We start from the raw sequence: 22,736 nt of genomic DNA, 5'->3' as shown, positions 1-22,736 counted from the left end.
TTGAATTACCCAAAGTCTGGAGCATCATAATTCATAGGATAATACTAAATGAGGGCAAACTAGAGGAGAGAATGACAGTTTTGGGTGTAGAAAAATAATTGAAGTGTGCTTTAATTGAACAGATAATTTTCCAGGGGATTTAAATCCCACCATTGCACACCTGTTCATCATAATAATAACTTAACAAAGCTATCCCAGTATAGGCAGGGTGTTATAGGACAGTGCGTGGTTCTCAAAGGGGGCCCGGGGAGCTAAGAGGTCCTTAAGGGAGACCGATAACAGGTCTATATCTCAAGAGTGTACACATGGAACCATAAGGGTCCATTTGGTTCCATTTGTACACTGAGTTATGGGGGGTCCATGGCCTAATATGCATACCAAACTTGGGGTCGTTGAAAAGAAAACGTCCAGCACATGTTCTTGGAGTGAACGCTGAATGAGTCACTCAAAAAGACCCCCATAGTGTGTGGAAGTGCTTGTCGGTGGACAGGCGTGCTGCAGGAGCTCCATTCCTGATGTGGTGATGACCTCTTCCTGGAATGGGAACATTTCAAAGATTGTAAAACAAATCATAGACGATGATACTACCTGGTGTAATTATTATTTGATTTATGCAGATGCTGGGAGAATGTGTCTGAATATTATAATAATGTGTTTGTATTTCAATTCCATTTTAAACAATTGATGTGCGTGTACAGTGATTTTCTTGCGATTGCCACGTTACAAATTGCAAAGGGCATCATGGAGCTTTTTGTCCTCACCCCAACATTCCTATTGGCAGTAGAACCATATTTCCGGGTCTAATGCCAATCCTGTAAGCCTGGACATTGGACTGGACTTTCAGTATTTTTTAAAACACAACAAAAAAGTAAAATATGTTTTGATGTTTATTAGACAGATCCCCAATCCCATTAGCTGACGTCGACTCTAGGCAACCGCAAATCTTCCTGCAGTCCACAAAACTATTTTCAACATTAACTATACAAAACATTGCCTTATCAACTAAAGTAAGTGTAATACATTGCCTTGACCCAAACATAAAATAATGGGTGATATATATTTCGTCATACTGACAAAATGGCCTACCCTGTGGAAGCTGACCAGATCGTCCAGAGTGGCGTGTTGGATCTGGTCGAGGCCGATGAAGCTGTAATAATCAGAGGAGGCGTCAACCAGGAAGTGTTTGAAGGCGTGGGCTGTGCGGTAGGAGAGAGTGAAGCCCCAGATACACTCACTGACCCTCAGCAGAAAGCTGCCCTCTGGCTGCTCTGCAAGCAAACACTCTGCCTCCTGACGGGAGATGATGCCTGAAGGGAGAGAGAGCACATCTATATGGTTTAGCAATGTTTTTATAGGGCAATATAGATTTGTAAAGAAGAAGCGCTTCGTGTAGGTATAGAAAACTGCAAACTTCATCAGGGTCAAGTCAGTTGACCCTGATGAAGGCCCATGCAGGCCGAAACGTGTTGGTCGTTTTTTTTTTACCTGCACAGAGCTGCCTTGGATCCTCTTTAAAGTTTACCACATAACCTTACCTCCTTCCACATTGATCTTTACCCAATGGTATAGCACTTTTAAAGAACTCTTGTGCTGTAACTTCTGTATAAGTATTGCTTTTGTAATTCAGGATACACTGTCAAAGTGCACTAGACTATTGGTTGTCGAGTAATTTGTTTGTTTTTATTGATTGAATGCAAAGGATATAAATGAAGGACAATCTCGTAGATCATTACAGATTAAACAGCCCTATACTGAGAGGATGTTTTTACCGAAAGTGGTTTTCCGGCCGGGCACTTTGGTTGCAATGCAAACGCTAAGCTTAAGGGGTGGCAATTTCCCTGAGACCCTGAATGGCAACCCTCAGAGCAGAGCAGGCTATATTTCTCAAATATATCTCAAAATAAGTGATGAGGATGCTTGTTTGGTGCATTAGGAGAGTGCTAGTTATTGAGTAAACAGTAAACACACGGTATGTGTGTTTACCACACGTACCAGCCACAATTGTTCATTGGCTGGTTTCTACCTGTACAGTATATCTGATATCACAGTAAGTCTAAATCTGATATCACAGTCACCTGTCCATTTTCATGTGAACATACAGAAATGTAATAACGCTTGTGATGATCTCCTGTGATTCACCTGCAGTGTTTCATTGGCCTCAAATAGTGTTTGTGATTATAATACAATTTAGACAATAGTCCACTTTGCAGATGTTTCTGAATATATGCACCCTGGAATATATGTCTACTTCCTGTAGAAATAGTCCAGTTTCCAAACAAATATTTGTATTTGCTAGACATTAAAATGCCAACATGAATTAATTTATTTTTCCTTTGGTGCCACGTGCAAAATCTATCTTCATCGGTTTGTGATGCATTGGAACACAGTTCTGGCCTTGTAGTAGGCCTATACCCACCATGAAACCATGGGGCGATGGAGTTGCTGTTCCTCTCATATCCCGCCCGCTTTGGTTGCTGCTCCGCTCGAAACCAGTGGATTATGGACTCTCTGGTCGCTGGACGGTCTGGCCGTGGACAAACGCTGCTGCTGAAGAAAAACACAAATCAGTCAGAGTGTGTGTGCGTGTGCGTGTGTCAGCGTGTGTGTCAGCGTGTGCGTGTGCGTGTGCGTGTGTGTGTGTGTGCGTGTGTGTGTGTGTGCGTGCATGCGTGTGTGCACATTGGTGGACGTCTACATGCATGTGTGCGTGCATGCATGCATTTTTTCCACTCATTAGGGGGGAAAACAACACCGACAGCATGCTTGCATTTAAAGGGGCTCTATTTTTCACAGAGTCGAATGTCAATTCTTCCTGGACTAGTTACTAGTAGTAGTTATAGGGTTAGCCCTTCCTGTCCATCGGCTTGTGCCCCACTTTGCTACGAGCTTGTGTGAGCTTATATAGATCAGCTATTTTCACGCTTTGAATATTCAGAATTATTGGGATTATTTTTTTTTCTTAAATATTTTGAGAAATGTCACCTAGAATGAGTTAATTTGCCTGCCCAAAATAGACTTACACACTTATGCGGTGATCGCGGTAATGTGATTACCGGTATGTATCAAGACCGTGAATGGTTGCACTGTGTGAGGATTACCTGTCTGTCACATTGGCATCCAAGGCTGTGCTACGACGTCGGCTCTGAGATTCTCCGTTCATGAAGGACGTACGGAAGCGCAGGGCTATGAGACTGGTCTCCAGGGCGCGGAGGGAATGCCGCTTGCATTCTTCTCTCGCACGAAGTGCCTTGGATTTCATCTCCTCATCGGCCGCTTTGGACCGACGCACTGCGGAGGAAATGTCACCAAGAAGCTTAAAGTCATACTGTAACTTTCATTTTATAATGTATTCGTAACGTATTTTAATGTGTTTTATCAGTGACCTGTGGAGTGGTTCCTAAAGGACAGCTTGCAAGATATTAGTAGGCTAAAAGTTAAAAGTTGATACTGCATTGTGAATCAAGTATACGCAGGCCTTCGGGATGGAAAGATATTATAAAACAAGCAGTCCTTTCTATCACATTACTGCAGTTTTAACGTAATTCAGCACTTTGTGTTTCATTTCATGTGTGGCCCTCTGTCAGTATGGCCAAATTGGCCATCTGATGATGAAAAAAATGAAATGGCCCTTGCTTGTTGTATAAGATGTTCAGCAGCATGGAGAGTAACAGACACATGGCTATGAGAAGGACTTAAGCACCGAGGATAGATGCACAAGTTAGAGAAAAAGCATTCAAAGTACAGATAGAGCCAACTCAAGTCTTCTAGAGCAGATCTACAAAAGTGCGTGAGCTTGTAGATTTTCACTATTTCTTCATTTTGTTTTTATTATTTTATGGAATTTCTTAGATTTGTTTGTTTCTTTTCTTTAAAAAAGATCCTTTGAGGGGTACGGTGGCACAGTTGGTAGTGCTGTCGCCTCACAGCTAGAAGGTCCTGGGTTTGATTCCCGCTGGGGACGCTGTGGGCGCTGGCGGCGTGTTCCCTCCTCCGCGTCATCAGTGCCCATACCCGAGGCGGGGGTTGGCGATAGGGCCTTTCTGTGTGGAGTTTGCATGTTCTCCCCGTGTCCCCTAGGTATATACCCTCACAAAAACATGCCGTAATTCTGGTCTCTAAAACTACCTCCCCCTGGCCAGCCGGGGCGCCTGATGGAGGGGAAAGGAACTGGTCGGAATAACGTGTCCCTTCCACGCGCTACGTCCGGCCGGGGAAATTCCCCTCTGTCAGGTGAAAAGAAGCAGCTTGGACTCCTCATGCATTGAAGGAGGCATGAGGTCAGTCCGCTGCCCCCCCCCAGGTTGGCAGAGGAAGTGTAGCGCCCAGGATTACATTAGATAATTGGCACTGGGTGAAAAGAAAACTGGGTTACAAAAATCGTGGGATAAAAATGTAAGTAAAAAAACAAACAAAAAAACCCTTTGAAATATATTTTTTAAACGTATAGGAAAAGAAAATTGGTCTGTGACCCACGCATGGGTCCCGACCCATTGTTTGGGAACCACTGGTCTAGGCGGTTTAAAAGTGGTTAACTATTTACATGCATTGGCACACTGAAATGTTATACTGTACACGTACAGTAGGTAGGCCTACAGTACATTGAAACGTGCACCACAGGTAAACACATGACTCACATTGCTCCTGCCACTCGGAGTCTGCTGTCTCGTGTTGCCTGTCTTCTGGCTTGTCTGTCGTACACGTGTCATCTTTACTCTCCCTCTGCTCGTCTTCCGCACAGTTCTGATGATGACAAATCCAGTGGTGTTATTAACCTTCAATTGGTTTCTGGAGCACTATGGAATGCTGAAATTGAGTGGATTTTCACATACATCTATAAACCAGGACTTATTTTAATGAATTAAATGTTTATTGCCAGGTTCTTTCGGCCCACAGCTCATCCTGGCTTTGTGCCGAAGTCAAGTGTCCTTGAGCAAGATATACTGTAACCCCCACCTGCTCCGGATGAGCAGGTTGGTGGTGCTTTGCATGGTGATTGAAAGGGTGAATGAAAAGAGTCTTGGAAAAATGCTATGCTTAATATCTACACTAACATGGGTTCCCAAACTTTTCAGCCCCGGACCCAAAATAATGCTGACATTGACAACCTAACCCCAGAGGTAATTGTAATTGTTTATGTATTAAGCCTAAGGCTATTCAACGCATAATGACACAAAAATAACACACATAACAACCAAAATATTTACAGTATATAAGTAATTGATTTACTATATTAACCATAAGTATAACGGACAACAAAGGAAACATTTGGTTTGTGTGTGTTGTGTTATACTTTTAGTATGACTTTTTGACTGTACTTACCTACTGTTAATAATCTTGTTAATATAGAATTCAATCAGAATCAAGTTTACACCTAATGAGAGGGGTGGGCAATATGCTTTCACTCATTCGGTTGAATCTTATTCAGGTGTGTAAAATATTTTTGATGACCCGAAATAGTTTCGCGACCCCACCATCAGTGTCCCCATGTGGGGTCCCGCCCCGACTTTGGGAACCCCTGATCTATAGGCCTACTAGTACTGTCTATTCTCTATTCTCTATTCTCAATCCCTCCAATGGAAGCTGTCTCTTACCCCCTGGGCCTCCAAAACCTGCTTCTCTTCGCCCGCCTGCTTATTCATCTTCTTGTTGACCACCTCACTCCTCCATTTCCCTGCCAGGAGACAGGCCTTCTGCTTGGCCAGGGTGTCCCGAAACCTTTTCTCCATCTCCTCCTGCTGGACACGACTGATGAGACACACACGTTTAGAATGAGACACTGGACACTCCTGTGCTAAGACAAAATGTGTTTAGAATGAAACACAGGACAGTCCTGTTAGTAATGAGACAAACATGTTAAGAATGAGACATCACAGTGAGTAGCCTACAGTAGCCTAATGTAAAAGTTCCTTTGCACTATATGACGTGTAGCATTGTCAGTCCTAACACGACCACGGACATGGCTATATTTGTGAAGATTTGATTTTGTTTTAGATAATTGGAAAATGTTATAGGCCTGCCCTATATCATGGGACATTTATGTCTACAATTACACGTGTACTGACAATTTGAAACTGGATTCAGTAAATGTCTGTCCATCTATTTGCCTATGGCTACCTGCCTGTACGCCCACTTTTTCAACTGAGGGGATGAGGATAATGTTTTTATTTTTTTTTACTTTCATACTACAGTGTATACTAGGCATACTCGAGGTGTGTGTGTGCCTTACTAATAGTAGTCTTTCAGTGTGATGGGTCCTGGTTGGAGAGTGGTGGCAATCAAGGATTGGAGGCAGCTGGCCATTGCCTCCATAATCACTATAAGAGCCACCTTTCCCACTACTTCTTTCTCCTCCACCTGGGCCACACGTTATTTTAGTTTTTGGTTGCTTCAGTAATGTACAGTTTGTGTGGCAGTTTAGTTTCCCTGCCAGATTTTTTGTTGGAACCATTTGCTTTAACTACTTTAAATTACTTATTCCATTTAATAAACGTATACTTGCATGCGGCTATTTGCATGCCTGTTTCCCTTCTTTGCTGTGGTCGGGAGCCAGACCAGTTCCCATATGTGAATCTCTCTCTCTGCCCTCAGTTATGGGGGGGGTGGGGGGGGGTTAGAATAATAACGAGCTTGTCGTGGTCTACTAGGAATTCAACGGCAGTGTTTCATTGGTCTTTTTCGACATGAATACCCACACTAGGCTACTACTCACTAGTAGCGGAAACGGATCAACAATAGTCCACTGCTGCCCTCTCGTGGTGAGTGAGAGTTGTGACACCACATATGTCATAAATTTATGTTTTAATTGTGTTCTGGGCTTTGAAGAGACGGGGTAGGCCTATGTGATTCGAATCTCCACTCCTAGTTAACATTAAAATGTTGCAGTGTTGAGGTATTGTTTTTACTTTACTGGAGTATTTCCAATTCCCAGTACCTTTACCTTCTACTCCACTACATATCACAGGGAAATATTCCACTTTTACAACTAAGTTACTTTGTATAGGTTTTGATTACCTCTCTCACCTGATCTCCTGGGCGTCCTCGTGAGCCCGTCTCCTGGCTCTTTTCTCCATCAGCTCGTTCATGATGTTCCCAAACGGCCGATCCCCCGCCGCCTCTCCCATCACCCACACCCACACGTCACCGTCGGAGCCCAGCAGCCAGGCGATGCCCCGGCTCTCCTCTGTAAAGACCCAGAAGAGACACATTACAGAGATGCCTGATACAGTAGGCTATACCTTTTAGTATGTTACGTCGTGATCTTTTGTGAGCTTACAAGTATAGATCTTCTATTTTTGGTGCACAATGCCAAGTAGCCTATGATTCAGGCAGGTCGATTGGTGACACTTCTGAAATACCACATTTGTTTACAATTATTCATGTGGACTATAATGTATTATGTGATACTATACCTCCACTTTGAGCCACTTGAGGCTAGTAAAATGAGCAAGAAGATGTGTTCTGGGATGAAGTTTACGTATCAATCTAATTTAATTCATGAGAACTGCCAGTAAGAGCCCCTACCAATATTTCAAGGGCACTTCTATCTATACAATTTGATATTCTAGCTAGAAATATTTACATAATTTTGATTTACCTTAACTCTCAGTGCCATACTTGCCAAAGTAATTGTTCTGAAACTTCAGTCTTATTACTAGTACCACTCTGAACTCAGCAGACTTCTTTAGTTTTGCATTAGACCCAGATCTAGAGACAACATATCTGCTCACCGAGTGCAGATTTTGAGATGTGTCTCAAGTAATGTTTCTAACTCTAAATTGAGATACTAGGAGACCTAAGTCATTACGGTTCCAAGCTGCTGGAGTCATATTATCTGTTATCCATTTATTTATTCTGCCCTAAAGTTCAATTATCTCTCAGAAACCGTAAAAGTGTTACAACTGCTTTATTCCTTACTTCTGTGTGTGTGTGTGTGTGTGTGTGTGTGTGTGTGTGTGTGTGTGTGTGTGTGTGTGTGTGTGTGTGTGTGTGTGTGTGTGCGTGAGCGAGTTTGTGCGTGCGTGCGTGTATGACTGAGTCACATTGGAGCCTCATTTAGCTGTGAATGTATTCTAGCCCTCTAGTAATGGAGCCCTCTATAAACTCTGCCCTGCCTTTCTCTCCATGTCAGGTTGTAGTAAACCATTGTGCTCTCTACCTGTACGACAGAGCATGAATTAGGCACCGCACTCAGAATGAACAGACACCACAACAGTGCATTTTCATTACAACCAAATGGCTGGTTATTAAAGAATGAGGTCATGAATACAAGCGGCCGAAATTAGTTTTATTCAGCGGGTGGCTGGCATCTCCCTAAGGGCCGATTCATACTCCTATTTTAGAGCCGAATAAAAGTCGGTTCGGCTCTGTTGAGCCTACAATGTGACGTCATTTGAGGTTCGGGGGGGGGCGGGTACCTCTTCGGTGCTACTGAAGATTTCTGACGATCCGAAATCATTTCGGCACTACAGCGCCGAAACAGCGGTAAAATAGGAGTATGAATCGGCCCTAAGAGAGACTCAGAGTAGAGTCGCTGCTTCTTCACTTAACAACTAATTAATACAACAATACAACATCAGAGCCAGGGGGGATTACTAATAGAAAACATTAAAGAGTGAACACAAAGCAACAGTTCTCCGCAGCTTTCTTATTTAGAAGTGCTGAAGGCATTTGCTGAAGGCACGCTGCGTCGCTGCCCAAGTGGCGTCACTCATGCGTCTCAAGTGACTACTGGCGTATTTTCCAGGACTTATGTTACGCACACGGAAGCTTGACATGCTTCCGCTAATTGAAGGCAAATGCTTTGCAAGGAATCTCTGGAAAATTGTGCCTTCACTTGTGGAACCCGGAAAGGGCGTCTACGTTTACTGTATATGTCTATGCTTGGAACGCCTCAGGATCCCCCAGGAGGAAGTTACTAATAGGGACTTTAAGCAACGGCGGCTACGGCAGTCCAATGCTCGCTATGCTAGCTATGCGGTTCCGAGCTAGTATATTGTATCTTTTCCCTTTTTTGCTTCCCATATGATGAATTCCTGTTCTGTACTTTAGCTACATAGACATGTCTATTTGTATGTCTCTAAATGTTTGTATGTCTTTAAATGTTTTGATGAATTGAACAATGTGGACCCTGTTGTAAACAAGTGTAATGCTTAATTGGGTCGTCCACTCACAGTTGACAGTCTTTGTATTGAGTTTGTGCTTAAAATGTACTGTAAATTCTACAAACTGTTAATAAATATTTCAATCAATCAATCAATCAATCGATACATAAACCTGCTTACCGTCGCAGCCCTTTCTGCTACGGCAGAACCTACAACGCCATGTCATAACCATGTTTGTTGAAATTAGCTGTCATACATTTACACCGATTGCTCCATCACCTCTCTTATGCTGTGCAATGTGTTGGCATGCTCTGAATGAAGAAATAACAGTAATACCATGTGTCATATTAACTATGTTTATTAAAACGGTTTTAGAATAACACAGATTGATTGCTCCAGCACCTTTCTCTTTACACTGCTGATCATGTCATGCAGCCCATGTAAGAATTAAGCAATATCGGCAAGTTAGCTGACGCGCGACGGTGTGTTAAAAAAGACGCATAACCATGGGAACCATGGTGATGCGGAGCAGTCCTGGAAAAATTGCATCCAAATCAGCAATTTAACATTAGTGTATGTACAGTATAGTATTTAAGCTGCCCTGAGAGCAGCATTCAAAAGCTGCCCTTAGAGAAGCAAATTAACATGGTTGTATTGTGTATCAACAAGTATCAGTGTTGGACATAATGACATAAATAATCTAAAGATGTTGTGTGGGGTGCTGAATTACACAAAGGAGATAATAAGCAAGAGAAGTACAGGGCATGTTGGGGGGGGGGGAGAGAGAGAGAGAGAGAGAGAGATGGAGACATTCAATCATGGACCGAGTTAAATTAACAATGAGGATTTTACAGTATAGATTGGGAAAAAGGTTGAGAAACACAGTTGCAAGGCTGTAATAATTCGCATGACTCAACTCTTTCTCGGAGGCCGAGCGGGGCTTTGCTCTTGGCTTTCCCTCTCCCTCCAGCGCCGCACTTGTTCCTCGCGGATCTTGAAGAAGAGGATCTGCTTCTGGGGCTCATTGAGTTCGGCCAGCAGCTCCGGTTCGATGTACATTTCCTGGAGAATCTGCTTCAGCATCCCTGCGGCGTCTCGGGGGAGCTCGATGGCTCTGTGGCGTGGCTGACAGATTCACCCTGTGGCCTCGACAATTAACGCGTTGAGCTTGTTTAAGGCAGATAATTATTGGGGATCTGAATGTAATGCTCAGTCTGGGTGGTGGTCAGCGACACAGGTGCTCTTCCTGGCATCATTGCATTAGATGATTAGATTTTCCGCTGTGTCACTCAAGACCGTTACTTAACCGAACATATTCTTTACTCACGTACAGCATGAATTATAGTTCTCCTTTAACGTTTTGTGTCCATGTTTCCGGTGTCGTCGTCTCTTTCATGGACAGTCCTCTCGGGATATTTCTGTCTGATTGCCGTAGTCTGTACAGTTTTAGGACAAGAATCATGTTTTTGATGGTTGAATTCTTCTTTCTCCGCCTGATGTTTATGTCCGTCTGTCTCCTTGCGTGGCGTGGTGCCAATCTAACCTACTTTATCTCCAGCAGGGCCGCTTTTAGTCTGGGGAGACATGGACACCTGTATCTGACATGCTCACGACAGTAGGCGTGTGACTGTGTCTGTCTGTTTCTGTGCACTACAGCCTGTCATCTGACCTGCCCCCCTTAACTGCAGCCTTCATCCCTCATGTAATCTAATCTCCCAAACTCACCTTACTGCCACGGCAATAGCAGAAGCTCTCTAGCGCACAAATCCACTCACTTGTGCCTATAGTGTAATCATGCATGTGTGCACGCAAGCATTTTTTGTTGTTGCTTTTATTTTATATATATATATTTTTTGCCATTATTGATACTGGTACAGTAATTAGACAGGGAAGGGGGATAGAGACAGCCTGGGACCGAGGCTAGGATAGAGATGGGGAGTTACGCCGTCGGACTCGGGAGTCGAACCGGCAGCACACCGTCTGGCTGGCTTGGCAGCCTAGGTGCCCAGACGGTTGAGCTAACCGCCCGGGCCTGTTGATGCTTTTTTTAATCATCATTTTGAGGTGATGTAACTCGGATGTCCCGATAAAAAAATCTTTGCTCCCAATCCAATTCCGATCATTTGATTTTGAGTATCTGCCGATACAGATTTTTCCCGATCAGATATTTATTTTATTAGAACATGTTTATGCCATATCATAATAGTACAATAGGCTATCCCAAAATCACAGACAATATGCAGTCTAATATCATGAATAAGTAAAGTAATAAGTAACTAGTTACTTTTCTCAGGGAGTAATAAGTAGTGTAACTTTATTCCTTTTTTTAAAGTAATAAGTAATAAGTAGTATATTAGTGTTAAAGTAATATTTTGACAACACTGATCATGATATGGATATAATGGTGGTATATGTTTGAGGGCCCACCTCACGCTACAGAGAATGGGCAGTCAGCACATGCATGCAAACACATGCATGTGCTCACTGAGCACTGCTCAGGTTGTAAGGCATTTGTGGGTCAAGAAAGCTATAGCCTCCCCTGGTAGCCAAGGTCCCCGGGGCACAGGCCCCATTGGCCCAGTTTATAATCCATCCGATCTAGTGCATGTGTTATGTAGTTCAGTGGAGGCCCTACTCTATTATTCGTTATATTCACAAATAACTGAAACAGCATACATTATTTTGTTCTCAGACATTTTCATGGCATGGACCCCCAAATAAAGGTGTATTTGGCTGACCCCACTTCAAAGGAAAACCACTGTTCTATAGGTAGCCCTAAAATGTCTGTGATAGGCCTATAGTTATTGCATACATTTCATGTATTCCAGATGGTAGGACTCCATGAAATATGCTATCACAGCCATTTTAGGGCTATAGGGAGTCTGACACAGCTAGCTTGCATTGTATTATTTTATTAGTAGATTATGCTGTCTTCTGACAATGAAAGGAGAAATTAAGTCAAATGTCCACCAAATATGACGTAAATCTGTACCAATCACAATGACAAATTTAGTTCATTCATGAGATGATATATGACTTCACATGGGTGTGATTTTTAATTAGTTAAATGTTTCTTTCAACCTTGTTCATACTAGTATAGTTCCATCAATTTACCACGAGGGGGCAGAGTATACCTAATGCAGGGATATTTCTTTTTAATTTATTTAGTTTGCCCACAGCATGCAGGCTCAACAGTATACACATTTAACCACTAGGGGGTGTGTTGCCCCACAATAACTATCCAGGGTTAAATAGTTTTAGACATGTCACATTGTTTTTTATGAATGATTAATCTGCTGTTTCCGCTGTCATCACCTCCTTAAATCACCCGTAGCTTGTCTCACACTCTCCAGGCTATTGGGACGCTCTCCGGTGAATAAAAGTGGAAAAGAAGAGAGAAGCAAGGTGGCAAGAAAGTCTCTCGAAAGGTGCATCATTTGAATTGGAGATTAGTCTGACAAGAAGAGAATGGAAATAGAACAGAGCTGCAGTCAGGCAGACCTCCATCTCAATATTCATTCCTGCATCCAGATGAGAAGCTATTGAACATTCCATAAGCCATCAGGAACAGTCCAGTCATGATGAAATGATTGCTGTTGACCCCCTGGCTGGTAAACGTAAATAAATAATACGCTTTGCCTTTGAGTCCTTGATGCATTATGGCTAGAAATAGTTACACTCCACTGCTTAAAGGACCACTTCACTCATTTTAAACCTTATTATTCATATAATTGGTCCTCACTAATGCTCATTAATATGGTGACACCAATGCTGTCTTCTTAATGGGTTTTTTTGTGGCTTTATTGGAGTTTGATATGGAGTTTTATATGGAGGGACAGACAGTAGGCTGACAGGAAATGACAGGAAATGGGGAGAGAGATGGGGGGGGAAGACATGCAGTAAAGGCCGTCGGGATCGGGAGTCGAACCCGCGGCACACTGCCAGACTGGATTACCAGCCAAGGTGCCTGGACCGCTGAGCCATGGCCCAGGCCCAATGCTGTCTTCTTACTCAGTGTCTCATTGATGGCCTATACAGAAACCATGCATGCCAATGACATTATCAATGGGAATTCCAAGCAAATAGACTTTCTCTTCCTGGAAAGCGTGCTGAAAAATGGGGCATATACATGTATATGTATGTATGTATACAATGTATGTATGTATGTATGTATGTATGGTAATGATAATGAGCTTTAAACTGTTGAGATTAATAAAGGTATCATGTTTCAACCAACCTGTGTTTGTAAAAATATATTTATATGAAATGAAGTGGCCTATGTAAAGGTTTAACCTGACCTTTGGTCAGGATGTGAAAACAAACTCCCTGAATACACATGTATCTAGCATACGATGTACAGTAGCATTCAAATTGTCTGGTGTTGACCATGTGAGGCTATAATATTATATACTGTCTGTCTTTACCAGTCAGGCATTACACTTTGATTTCAATTTGAGAACATTTGGAACTGCACAATCCTCAAATTCTAGTACATCAACACAGTTGACACTTACTGAAATGCAGATATTTCTTAAAATAATCGTATATCCACAACATTCGAACCTGTGGCTAGAATAACATCTTCCCTATTGTTTATTTCAGTGCTGTTCTGTATTGTTTTTTTGCCGTGTTTTTGCAATAGTAGCCTATTGCAAAATTCACTTGTGTGTCCTTGAGGCTACAATATTGTATTCTGTAAACAAAAAATACTTTTAGTCAGATAAGTGTTGCTGTGTGTTGCTGGCAGGGTTTCTGCTCTAGTGTGTATGTATATCCTCAGAGGACGAGCTTGTCAGAGAAAGAATCTTAGATCTGCTAATATTATTTATCTCCAGTTAATCTGTTTAATCCCAATGTAGTTTGTTGAGCCATATCATTAGGTTTAAAAGCATGTGAAAATACAAATGATAGATTTGAGTATCTTTTGACGGCCCTAAGTTGCTCTGTAGTTGAATATATGTCTGCCAATGATCCAATAAAAAACAAACTTTACCTGTTTCTCCTATTGACTGGCTGGAAATTAAACATGTTCAGTGACTATAATTCTAAACTGTACTGTATGTTTTGACAGGGCAGTGTATATCACTGTGTATCAGATGTACAGTATGGAGGCTGGAGATGACTGGAGATGCTGCTGGACAGCTGGAGGCGTCGTCCGAGGATGAACTAGAGACGGGGGCTCTATCTCTCTATTCATGGATTCTTTGGCAAAGTTTGACCCTGGCCATCACTTAGGCCCCTTTTCCACCGGTTGGTTCCCAATGGGAACCGGTTCAGTTCTTTTAGGATTTTAGTCCATGAGCCAGAGCTCCAAAATTGGTGGGAAAACTATAGGCCTACCCTATATTAAATTGTTTATAGGATCAATACAAGTAAATGAATACATGATAACCCTTCCACAGTAGTAGCTTTATCATATTATCGACTATTTTGCATATTTTCCTACATAATGCCTCATTTGCATATTTAAAAATGTAAAATTTGTAATACAATAAATCATTGTCTTCGTGTAAGTACTCAATTGGGGAAATTTCATGGTGAAATATAGGTATGGTTTTTCCCACTCAATTCATAATTAACGTTTCAATTTTGGAGCTCTGGCTCATGAACTAAAAACCAAAAAGAACTGAACCGGTTCCCATTGGGAACCAACCGGTGGAAAAGGGGCCTTACAGTACACAACTGATGACGTCAAGTAGAAGACTGCTCAAGTAGAAAACTTGTTTTATATTTTCTTTCTTTCTTTGCTGCTGCTGCTGCTTGTTGTAAGCTGTGTACATACTAATGAGATTCAAGGTGTTGGCTGTTATTTTGGGACCCAATGACCTCATGTTCAGTGACCGTTTCTGGCCCTGGAATTGAAGGCTGAAGTCTACTGTTGATTTGTATATCTGCCATTGAAGGTAGTGAGTTGTAACAAGGAACACGCTCACTTGGAATTGAAGATGATGATGTGACTCTACAGTGTGTCTGTTGTTGAAGCTTATGTTTGGAGAACAGAGTGGCGGTTAGAGTTAAGGACGGTGTTAGTATTGAGCACGTCGGTTTGATTGATTGAAATATTTATTAACAGTTTGTAGAATTACAGTACATTTCAAGCACAAACTCAATACAAAGACTGTTAACTGTGAGTGGACGACCCAATTAAGCATTACACTTGTTTACAACAGGGTCCACATTGTTCAATTCATCAAAACATTTAGAGACATACAAATAGACACTTCTATGTAGTTAAAGAACAGAACAGGAATTCATCATAAAGGAAGCAAAAAGGGAAAAGATACATATACAGTGAGGGGAAAGGGGGGGGGGGGGCAGTGGGGGGGGGGGATTCAGATTTTACAGAGGCCAGTTTCGAATTGCAGCCATCCGTAGGTGCCCTTTGAGAGCGGTTTTGAAGGAGTCAAGGGATTAACATGTCTTAATGACTGTTGGTAGGGCGTTCCACATTTTGGTGGCCTAGGAGCGAAAATAATTTAGTCCCTTGTTTGTGCCGAATCTGGGTTGTACATGGTTTGTTGCACTCCCTCTGGTGTTGTGGGTGTGGACTTCGTTTAAATTAAGGAAGTATTTAGACAGGTACATGGGTATCTTAGTGGTGTATCGAATCTTGTGGACCAGACCCATTGCAAGATGCTGTACTCTGTCGTCGACCCTAAGCCATCCCAGCCTGTCAAAGTGGGCAGGGGTGAGGTGGGTTCGGGGGGTGAGGCCAAGTAGGAGCCTGACCAGTTTGTTTTAGGAGGTCTGGAGCCTTGGAATACCGGGCTTCGGAATGCCGGTGTGTAACCTTGAGTGAGTTGTGAGAGGACGGCTGTATTGGTTCATGACTGGCTTGGTGGCATATAAAGTACATATAGTACTGGAATTCATTCTCTAGATGGCTCTGTGTTTTTAAACTTAACCATACCAAAAATGTGGTCACTAATATGACTGCTGCGATTAAACCGGTTAAATCATTATTCCAATGCTGACTGCCATGAATGACGTCACTTTCAAAAGTCCATGACATCAGAGACACTGGGCTCACTGCTAAAATATCTAAAACCACATATTACACATAAAGACCCCCAGGATAGTGTTCTAAATCCTCTAAACGTCATTAACATATATTCTTTTTGCTAAAAGGGTGGTGTCCCTTTAAGCAGTTAGTCAGGAGGCCTCTAGGTGGCGCAGTGTTCTAGTCAAACAGGACTGCATGTGGGGGGGAAACTGTAGCAGGATTTAAATATGACTGAACTTGTTCCTGTTGTCCCCACAAGAGGGTCAAGATCTAAATGAAACCTTCTGTGTCCTGGAGGGAAGACATTAGAGGCTCTGTAATATGTCACCCAGAATCTTTGCTCTCTCCCTGACTCCCCTATCTATCTCGCTATGGTTAATGTCTCTTCTCTTTATCATTCTGGAATTCTCTCCCTCCATTTTCTCCCACTATCTTTTTGTGCTCTTATTCTTTGTCTTTGTGTTGTATTCCTGTTTCCCCTGAGAATATGGGACAAAAGAAAAAGAATAGAAGAAGAATCCTCTTCCCAGTCGTGAAAGTAACAAACAGTTACTTGACAAAGGGGTTGATGAAAGTGTAACAATTTGCTGTTAAACGATACACATAGAGTACAGTATGTGTTTAGTAACAATTCATCTGTCACCTTTTATTCTGGTGCTATAGATGCGCGATATAATCAGTAGAGTATCATCAGTATCATTTGGAATCGATCATATCTGCCATAAAAATGCCATATCGGTATCCAACCAATCTCAAATGATCCCAATTATTTTCACCGATATTGATAATGCAATAATAATGTGACCACCAATGGCTTTGTACTTGTGTTCAAACTCAGGTCTCCTGCGTGGAAGTCCAATATCTTAACCACTAGACTAGACCAAAGGAATATATCCTTATTATGAACTGGGGGAGATATTAGACTTTTGAGGCCATCAGGCAGAGGCTCTGAGCCACTGCTACACTTGCAGTCGCAGAGCAACCAAAACAAGCCTCAATCGATCACCACTCTGATATAACCATGTCCTGGACATGGTTATATCAGAGTGGTGATTGAGGCTCAAACCATTAGAAATAACTTTGAGGGGACATATACAATATGATATTAAATATTAAAAGCAGTTTTAAAATGCACGTAAATAAACGTACACGCTTTAATAAAAGGTAATGGCAGACCTACTGTTCCATTTTGTCTTTCTCTTAGTTGTTATTTATTAATTAAAACAGTACTTACTTAACACAAAATAATCGGTGTTATTAATGTGTCAGATGGTCCCTAGAAGGTAGACAGTTTGTTACACCACGCTCCCTAAGCAGCCGGGATCCTGATGCCCCTCCCCCCTCAGTGACGACAAGTGTTTACTTTGATACAAGCTCCGTTTTATTTGGAAGTAAAACGAAGTGAAATAAACAACTTATAACGTAATGTTACACCTCATGGAAGTAGAGTGGAGTTGTCTGTGTTGTCAGGTAATTACAATTGTCGAGTCACATCACGTGTAGCCTCGGAAACCCAGACGTTTTCGTGTGACAGTGGAAAGACAAACTGCATTGATGGGACCCAGCTGTGTTTATTGTCCAGGTGAGTTAGCAGTTAGCTCAGATCAGTATGCTTACTAGCACTAACATTTACATACATACGGTACTACGGTAGGCTACAGCAATTATTGACCGTATGCACACCGCTGCCATCTTGCCAGCAAGGTGCTAACTATACTGTAGGTGCAACTTCCCATTGACAGCCCATTCATCCAAAAAGTCCTATATCTAAAAAAAGTTCTATAGGCTATCTAATTGTATTAAACAACGTCAAACTCAACAACATTGCAGCTGTATGGAAAGTTTATCCTTTCAATCTGAAAAGTTTTGGTTTCATAAAAGAAACTTTTAGAAATTCTGTGCAGGTGATTATTTTTGGAAGTGCTTGTCGAAGTAACTGAACAGGCCCTTGCGTGCCACCTGCTTTTTTTTGGACAGAAAGTATAGCTCAGTCATAACATCTCTACGGTGGATTTTAATGAACACTTTGCAGATTTAATGAGGATAATTCAAGTTTTCCCTACAGCTGCAATGTTGGTGAGTTTAACATAATATAAGCATACAAGCAGATCGGAAATGCAATTTCGATCAATGGGATGACAATGGAGGGTATTGCAACTCTAGATTCATCCCATTATTTTTGCCCTATAGGGCACAAATACATTTACAAACTGTTTTGCAGGGCTGTCACAGCTCCAAAATGACCAAATATCCTATTTTGAAGGGGGTCCCCAGCTGAATTTGTAAATGTAGCATTAAAATAAATCACTAAATCCACTTGAACCATAATTTGTTATATTATTTAATACCTATTCTATAATTTGAAAATAGCGCAACACCTGGCGGTCTGACGTGTTGTGAGCTTGCCATTTCCAAATACATTGAAAAAGATGATAAATCAGACGCAAACAAAACGTTTTGTTTTTGTTAATTGAAAGTGATATCAGAGTTTTACAACCTGATTAGCAGTAGCACCTATAGATTTCTATTTAATATCAATTCATTTCAAGTTAGATTAATAGATGTAGCTATGTTGTGTGCGTGTTTCAAAATGTTTCTTTCTTTCTTTCTTTGCTTGTACCACAACCATGTAAACAGGTACAAGTCTACGAGAGCCAAGTTGATGTTGACCCCAAATGGCCAAGGCTGACACGTTTCGGCATCCTTTCTCCGCAACTTCAGCAACCGGACACCGGACACTATTTTGCCTCTGCTACTTGCAATAGTCCAGTCTGTTTTCGCTTGCATATATATAGCAGGGGTGTCGAACTCAACTTGGGGCGAGGGCCGCATTGGTCAAAAGGTCACTTGATGGGGCCACAACCAGTTGCGGACGCAGAGGGCTCTGAATGGCCAGTGTGTGGAAGACCAATCCCCCCTCCTCCCAGCCCCCCCTGGGACCTGAAGCCTGCACTACAGAAGTCCCTGGTGACTAGTCTGTGCTACACCAGAATGCTATGTGCAGTAGCTACTAAACATCAACCAGGATGAACATGTTATCAACAAGCATCTGTATGGGGGGGCTACGCAGGGTTAGTAAGAAGATGGCAACCAGGAGAATCAAGCTGGTCAGTCACTACCAATGACACCTGGAGCTTCCAGCAGTGGAGGATGGAGATGACTGGATACACCGCTGGAGGGCTAATCCAAGGATGATCTTTTACTAGAGAGAGGAGGGCTCTATCAGTGGGTTACAAAGTTTCACCCTGGCCATCACTTACACAACTGATCAAGTCAAGTAGAAAACTGCTCAAGGTAAGAAGAGGAACCTTGTTTAGTCTTTTCTTTGCTGCTGATGCTTGTTGCTGCTGATGCTTGTTGCTGCTTGTATACTAATGTGATTCAAGCTATTGTACTAGTGGGACCCAATGACTGGGTGGCAATGGAACATGTTCAGTGACAGTTTGTAATTGAAGGCTGTGATGTGAATCTACAGTTGTATCTGCTGTTGAAGGTAGGGAGTTGTAACGTCGGGGAAGGGGCATGTATGATTGCCCAGCCATATAGTTCAGGTGAAAGTTTTTTTGTATTAAGCCTGTGTATGCTAAAGCAGTTATGGAGTCAGGAGGCCTCTAGGTGGCGCAGTGTTCTAGTCAAACAGGACTGAACTTGTACAAGAGGGTCAAGTTCTAAATGAAACCGTCTGTGTCCTGGAGGGAAGACATTAGTGGCTCTGTAATATGTCACCCAGAATCTTTGCTCTCTCCCTCCATGGTTAATGTCTCTTCTTCTCTTCATGTCATTTCACTATCGCCCTCCTATTATCTCCTCCTCTTTTTTGTGCTCTTATTTTCTTTGTCTTTTTCGTCTACGTGGTGCACGTAGGGACATAGGCATATACAGTAGTGAAAGTAGCAGATCTACAAGCACACAACGCGTCACTCCGTGCTGCTATTTTTCACTGCATTATTATTATATCTTTTTTTTAATGGAATTTCTTAAATTTGTTTGTAAAAAAACAAACTTCTGTAATGGTTACTGCACTACTGTGTGGTCTGCAAAACAAAGTTTCATTGTATTTCAAATCTTGAGATTCCCCAGCACAGTACTGTACTGGGCGACTGTGGCTCAGGAGGTAGAGCAGGTCGTCCAATGATCCATGGGTCGGCGGTTCGAATCCCGGCTCCTCCTGTCTACATGTCGAAGTGTCCTTGGGCAAGACACTGAACCCCAAATTGCTCCCGATGTGCTGGTTGGTACCTTGCATGGCTTCCGCCGCAATCGGTGTATGAATGGGTGAATGTAATGCACAATCTATGTAAAGCGCCTTGGATAAAGTCGCTATATAAATGCACCATTTACCATTTAGTATGAGCATATGAACATACAAGAAAAGGTAATGTACTGAATATAAATGTGACTGTAGAAAGCCTTGCACACAGTTCAACATTTCATTTCTACACCTTGTCTCCAGTTTTCCATTTCCTTCTTTCAATTTTGATTTCAAATTGAAAGGTTATACATTGCTGGATATATTCTATTTCACTCTCTCATAAATATCAGTCCCTTTGAATTGTTTTCCTTTAATCCCCTGTGCACGTTCGTTTTGCTGCGGGTCAGGAACCCAGAATTCTTTGCTGAGCGGAGGTTAAAGGTATTTATGGTGTTCATAACACCAAGACTACAAATGGATTTTTCTGCAGTTCATCCTTAGAAATGCATCACTAGACCTGGCATTGCATTGATCAATGTTGTTATTAGAGAGAGCAAGCTGGGAAGACGCGTATCATCATAGATGGATGGTTTAAGCAGATTTAGTGTGATGAAACTAGGCTTGGGCAATATATCGATATTATCGTTTATCGCGATATTTAAAATCAATATCGGTAATATCGTGGACTATATAAATAATATCGAAATCGAATATCGAATAATATCGAAAATAATACCCAATATCATAATTTTACCGTCATGTAAATATGGATTTTCTTTTAAATAAACATCTACATAACTGTATGTGTGTGTCTGTGTGATGAATTTACAAGTATTTCATTTTAAACGACTATAATTTGCCTAATAACTTAGTGTCCATGCATTGACTGGCACTGACGCTGAATTACGGCAACGAGGCGACAGCAGCGTTGTCGGACCGCCTCCGCCCAGGAAAGTAAACAAAACATGGCGCCGGTGAGAGTAACGAGTCCTAGCAAGTTGGTTCATAAAAAAACATCTGGAAATACTGCTGTTTGGCAGCATTTCGGGTTCCAGCCAAATTAAAAAGGCTGATAATCGATAATACCGATAATCGCGATATTATTCACGGTATCAATACCGATATCCAAAAATCAATATCGCCCAAGCCTAGATGAAACCTTGCAATTTAGGCATTTATCAGATGCTCTTATCCAGAATGACTTATAGGGTAAATGCCAGCAGCTCCTCTAAATCAGTGTTTCTCAAAATGAGGTCCGGGAGCCCCCCAGGGATCCTTGAGGGGTTGTATATAAGGTAGTTTATTTCTTTAATATTGCATTGAAAAATAACAAATGTCCCCAACAGGGTTTGTGTTAGCGATCACTACAGTATAGGCATGTAAGTGCCCACAGCTGAGGAACACTAAAATGTAATGATCCCCTAAGCATACAGGGTATGACTGCCAAACTCATCAACAACAAGAACCTAGTAACCTACTATAATTCAAAGTCTGGCCAGAACATCCTGGCAGAGAAGTGTTTTGGATGTGCTGTATTCAATCACCGAAGAGACTACCTGAACAACACCAATGCTCTCCATAAAACACCTGACTGACAGACACACGCACGGCGCACAAGCACACAGAGAGAGAGAGAGACAGAGACAGAGACAGAGGGCTCTATTTTCGTCCATGCTAAAGCCCTTATCCTTATTTTTATTTTGAATTTTTGACATTCTTGAATTGTTAAAATAGCCAATCTACAAGCTCACTTGATGGCTATATTTAACTATTCAATTTTTTTCTCCAAAAGTCTATAGTATCTAACTATCTATAGAGCCTACAGAGCCTCTTTCTCAAAGGAGAAGTGGTAAGCCAGTACTGACATGAAGGGCTTTCCTGTCCCAGGGAAGCCTGTGACAGTAGGAGAGACTTCACCAGAGCCTGCGGGAGATGGGAGATCATATGAAGACCATATTTGTCTGTCTTTCTTTTTCTCACTCTAGCCTGGGTATTTACTATTTCTGTCTGAGTTCTGAACACTAGACCCATCCACTTACAGTAATCCGCCTAGCAACACAGCAGCTCTAATCATTGCACTGATGGTATTACCACAGATCCTCACTGTTTGTCTCATAGATTCTATTATTCCTGGGGCCAGACAAACCGTCTGTCAGTGGACAAAGTGCATGCTCTCCATTGATTAATGGCTATCTTTGTAGTCACTCAGAAAGTGCTTATCCTCAGTCATTCTTTATTCAAAACTGCCCAAAGTGCCCATGGTACATCAGTGGCAGGTTGCAAGAAACAAATGAACGCAACCAATCACGGTATTTGTTTAGGGAGCTGTTTCAACTAGTCAGAATATTTTGGAGGTTAGGAGGATTTTGTTGGAAAGGCACTACCATTATTTTGGGGGGGACCAGAATACTTCAAACCCAAACAATTAGTCAAAAATAAA

At 42.0% G+C, this 22,736-nt stretch overlaps 1 protein-coding gene across 1 annotated transcript; it reads right to left on the bottom strand.

Annotated features, from left to right (window-relative positions):
* Positions 1-441: 441 nt before the first annotated feature.
* sh2d4bb (SH2 domain containing 4Bb) lies at positions 442-10,184 on the bottom strand (the record flags this gene model as incomplete). Its single annotated transcript, XM_083787454.1, has 8 exons — positions 442-534; positions 1,087-1,307; positions 2,417-2,547; positions 3,099-3,288; positions 4,635-4,740; positions 5,592-5,745; positions 7,021-7,180; positions 10,019-10,184. 8 exons carry the CDS (start codon positions 10,182-10,184, stop codon positions 442-444), a joined length of 1,221 nt encoding a protein of 406 aa, XP_083643580.1.
* Positions 10,185-22,736: the final 12,552 nt, after the last annotated feature.

Source organism: Protomyctophum parallelum, assembly GCF_964188405.1.
Source record: "Protomyctophum parallelum genome assembly, chromosome: 17".
NCBI classification, from domain to species: domain Eukaryota; kingdom Metazoa; phylum Chordata; class Actinopteri; order Myctophiformes; family Myctophidae; genus Protomyctophum; species Protomyctophum parallelum.
The sequence above is the reverse complement of the archived record's forward strand: the minus strand, read 5'-3'. Positions and strand labels throughout refer to the sequence as shown.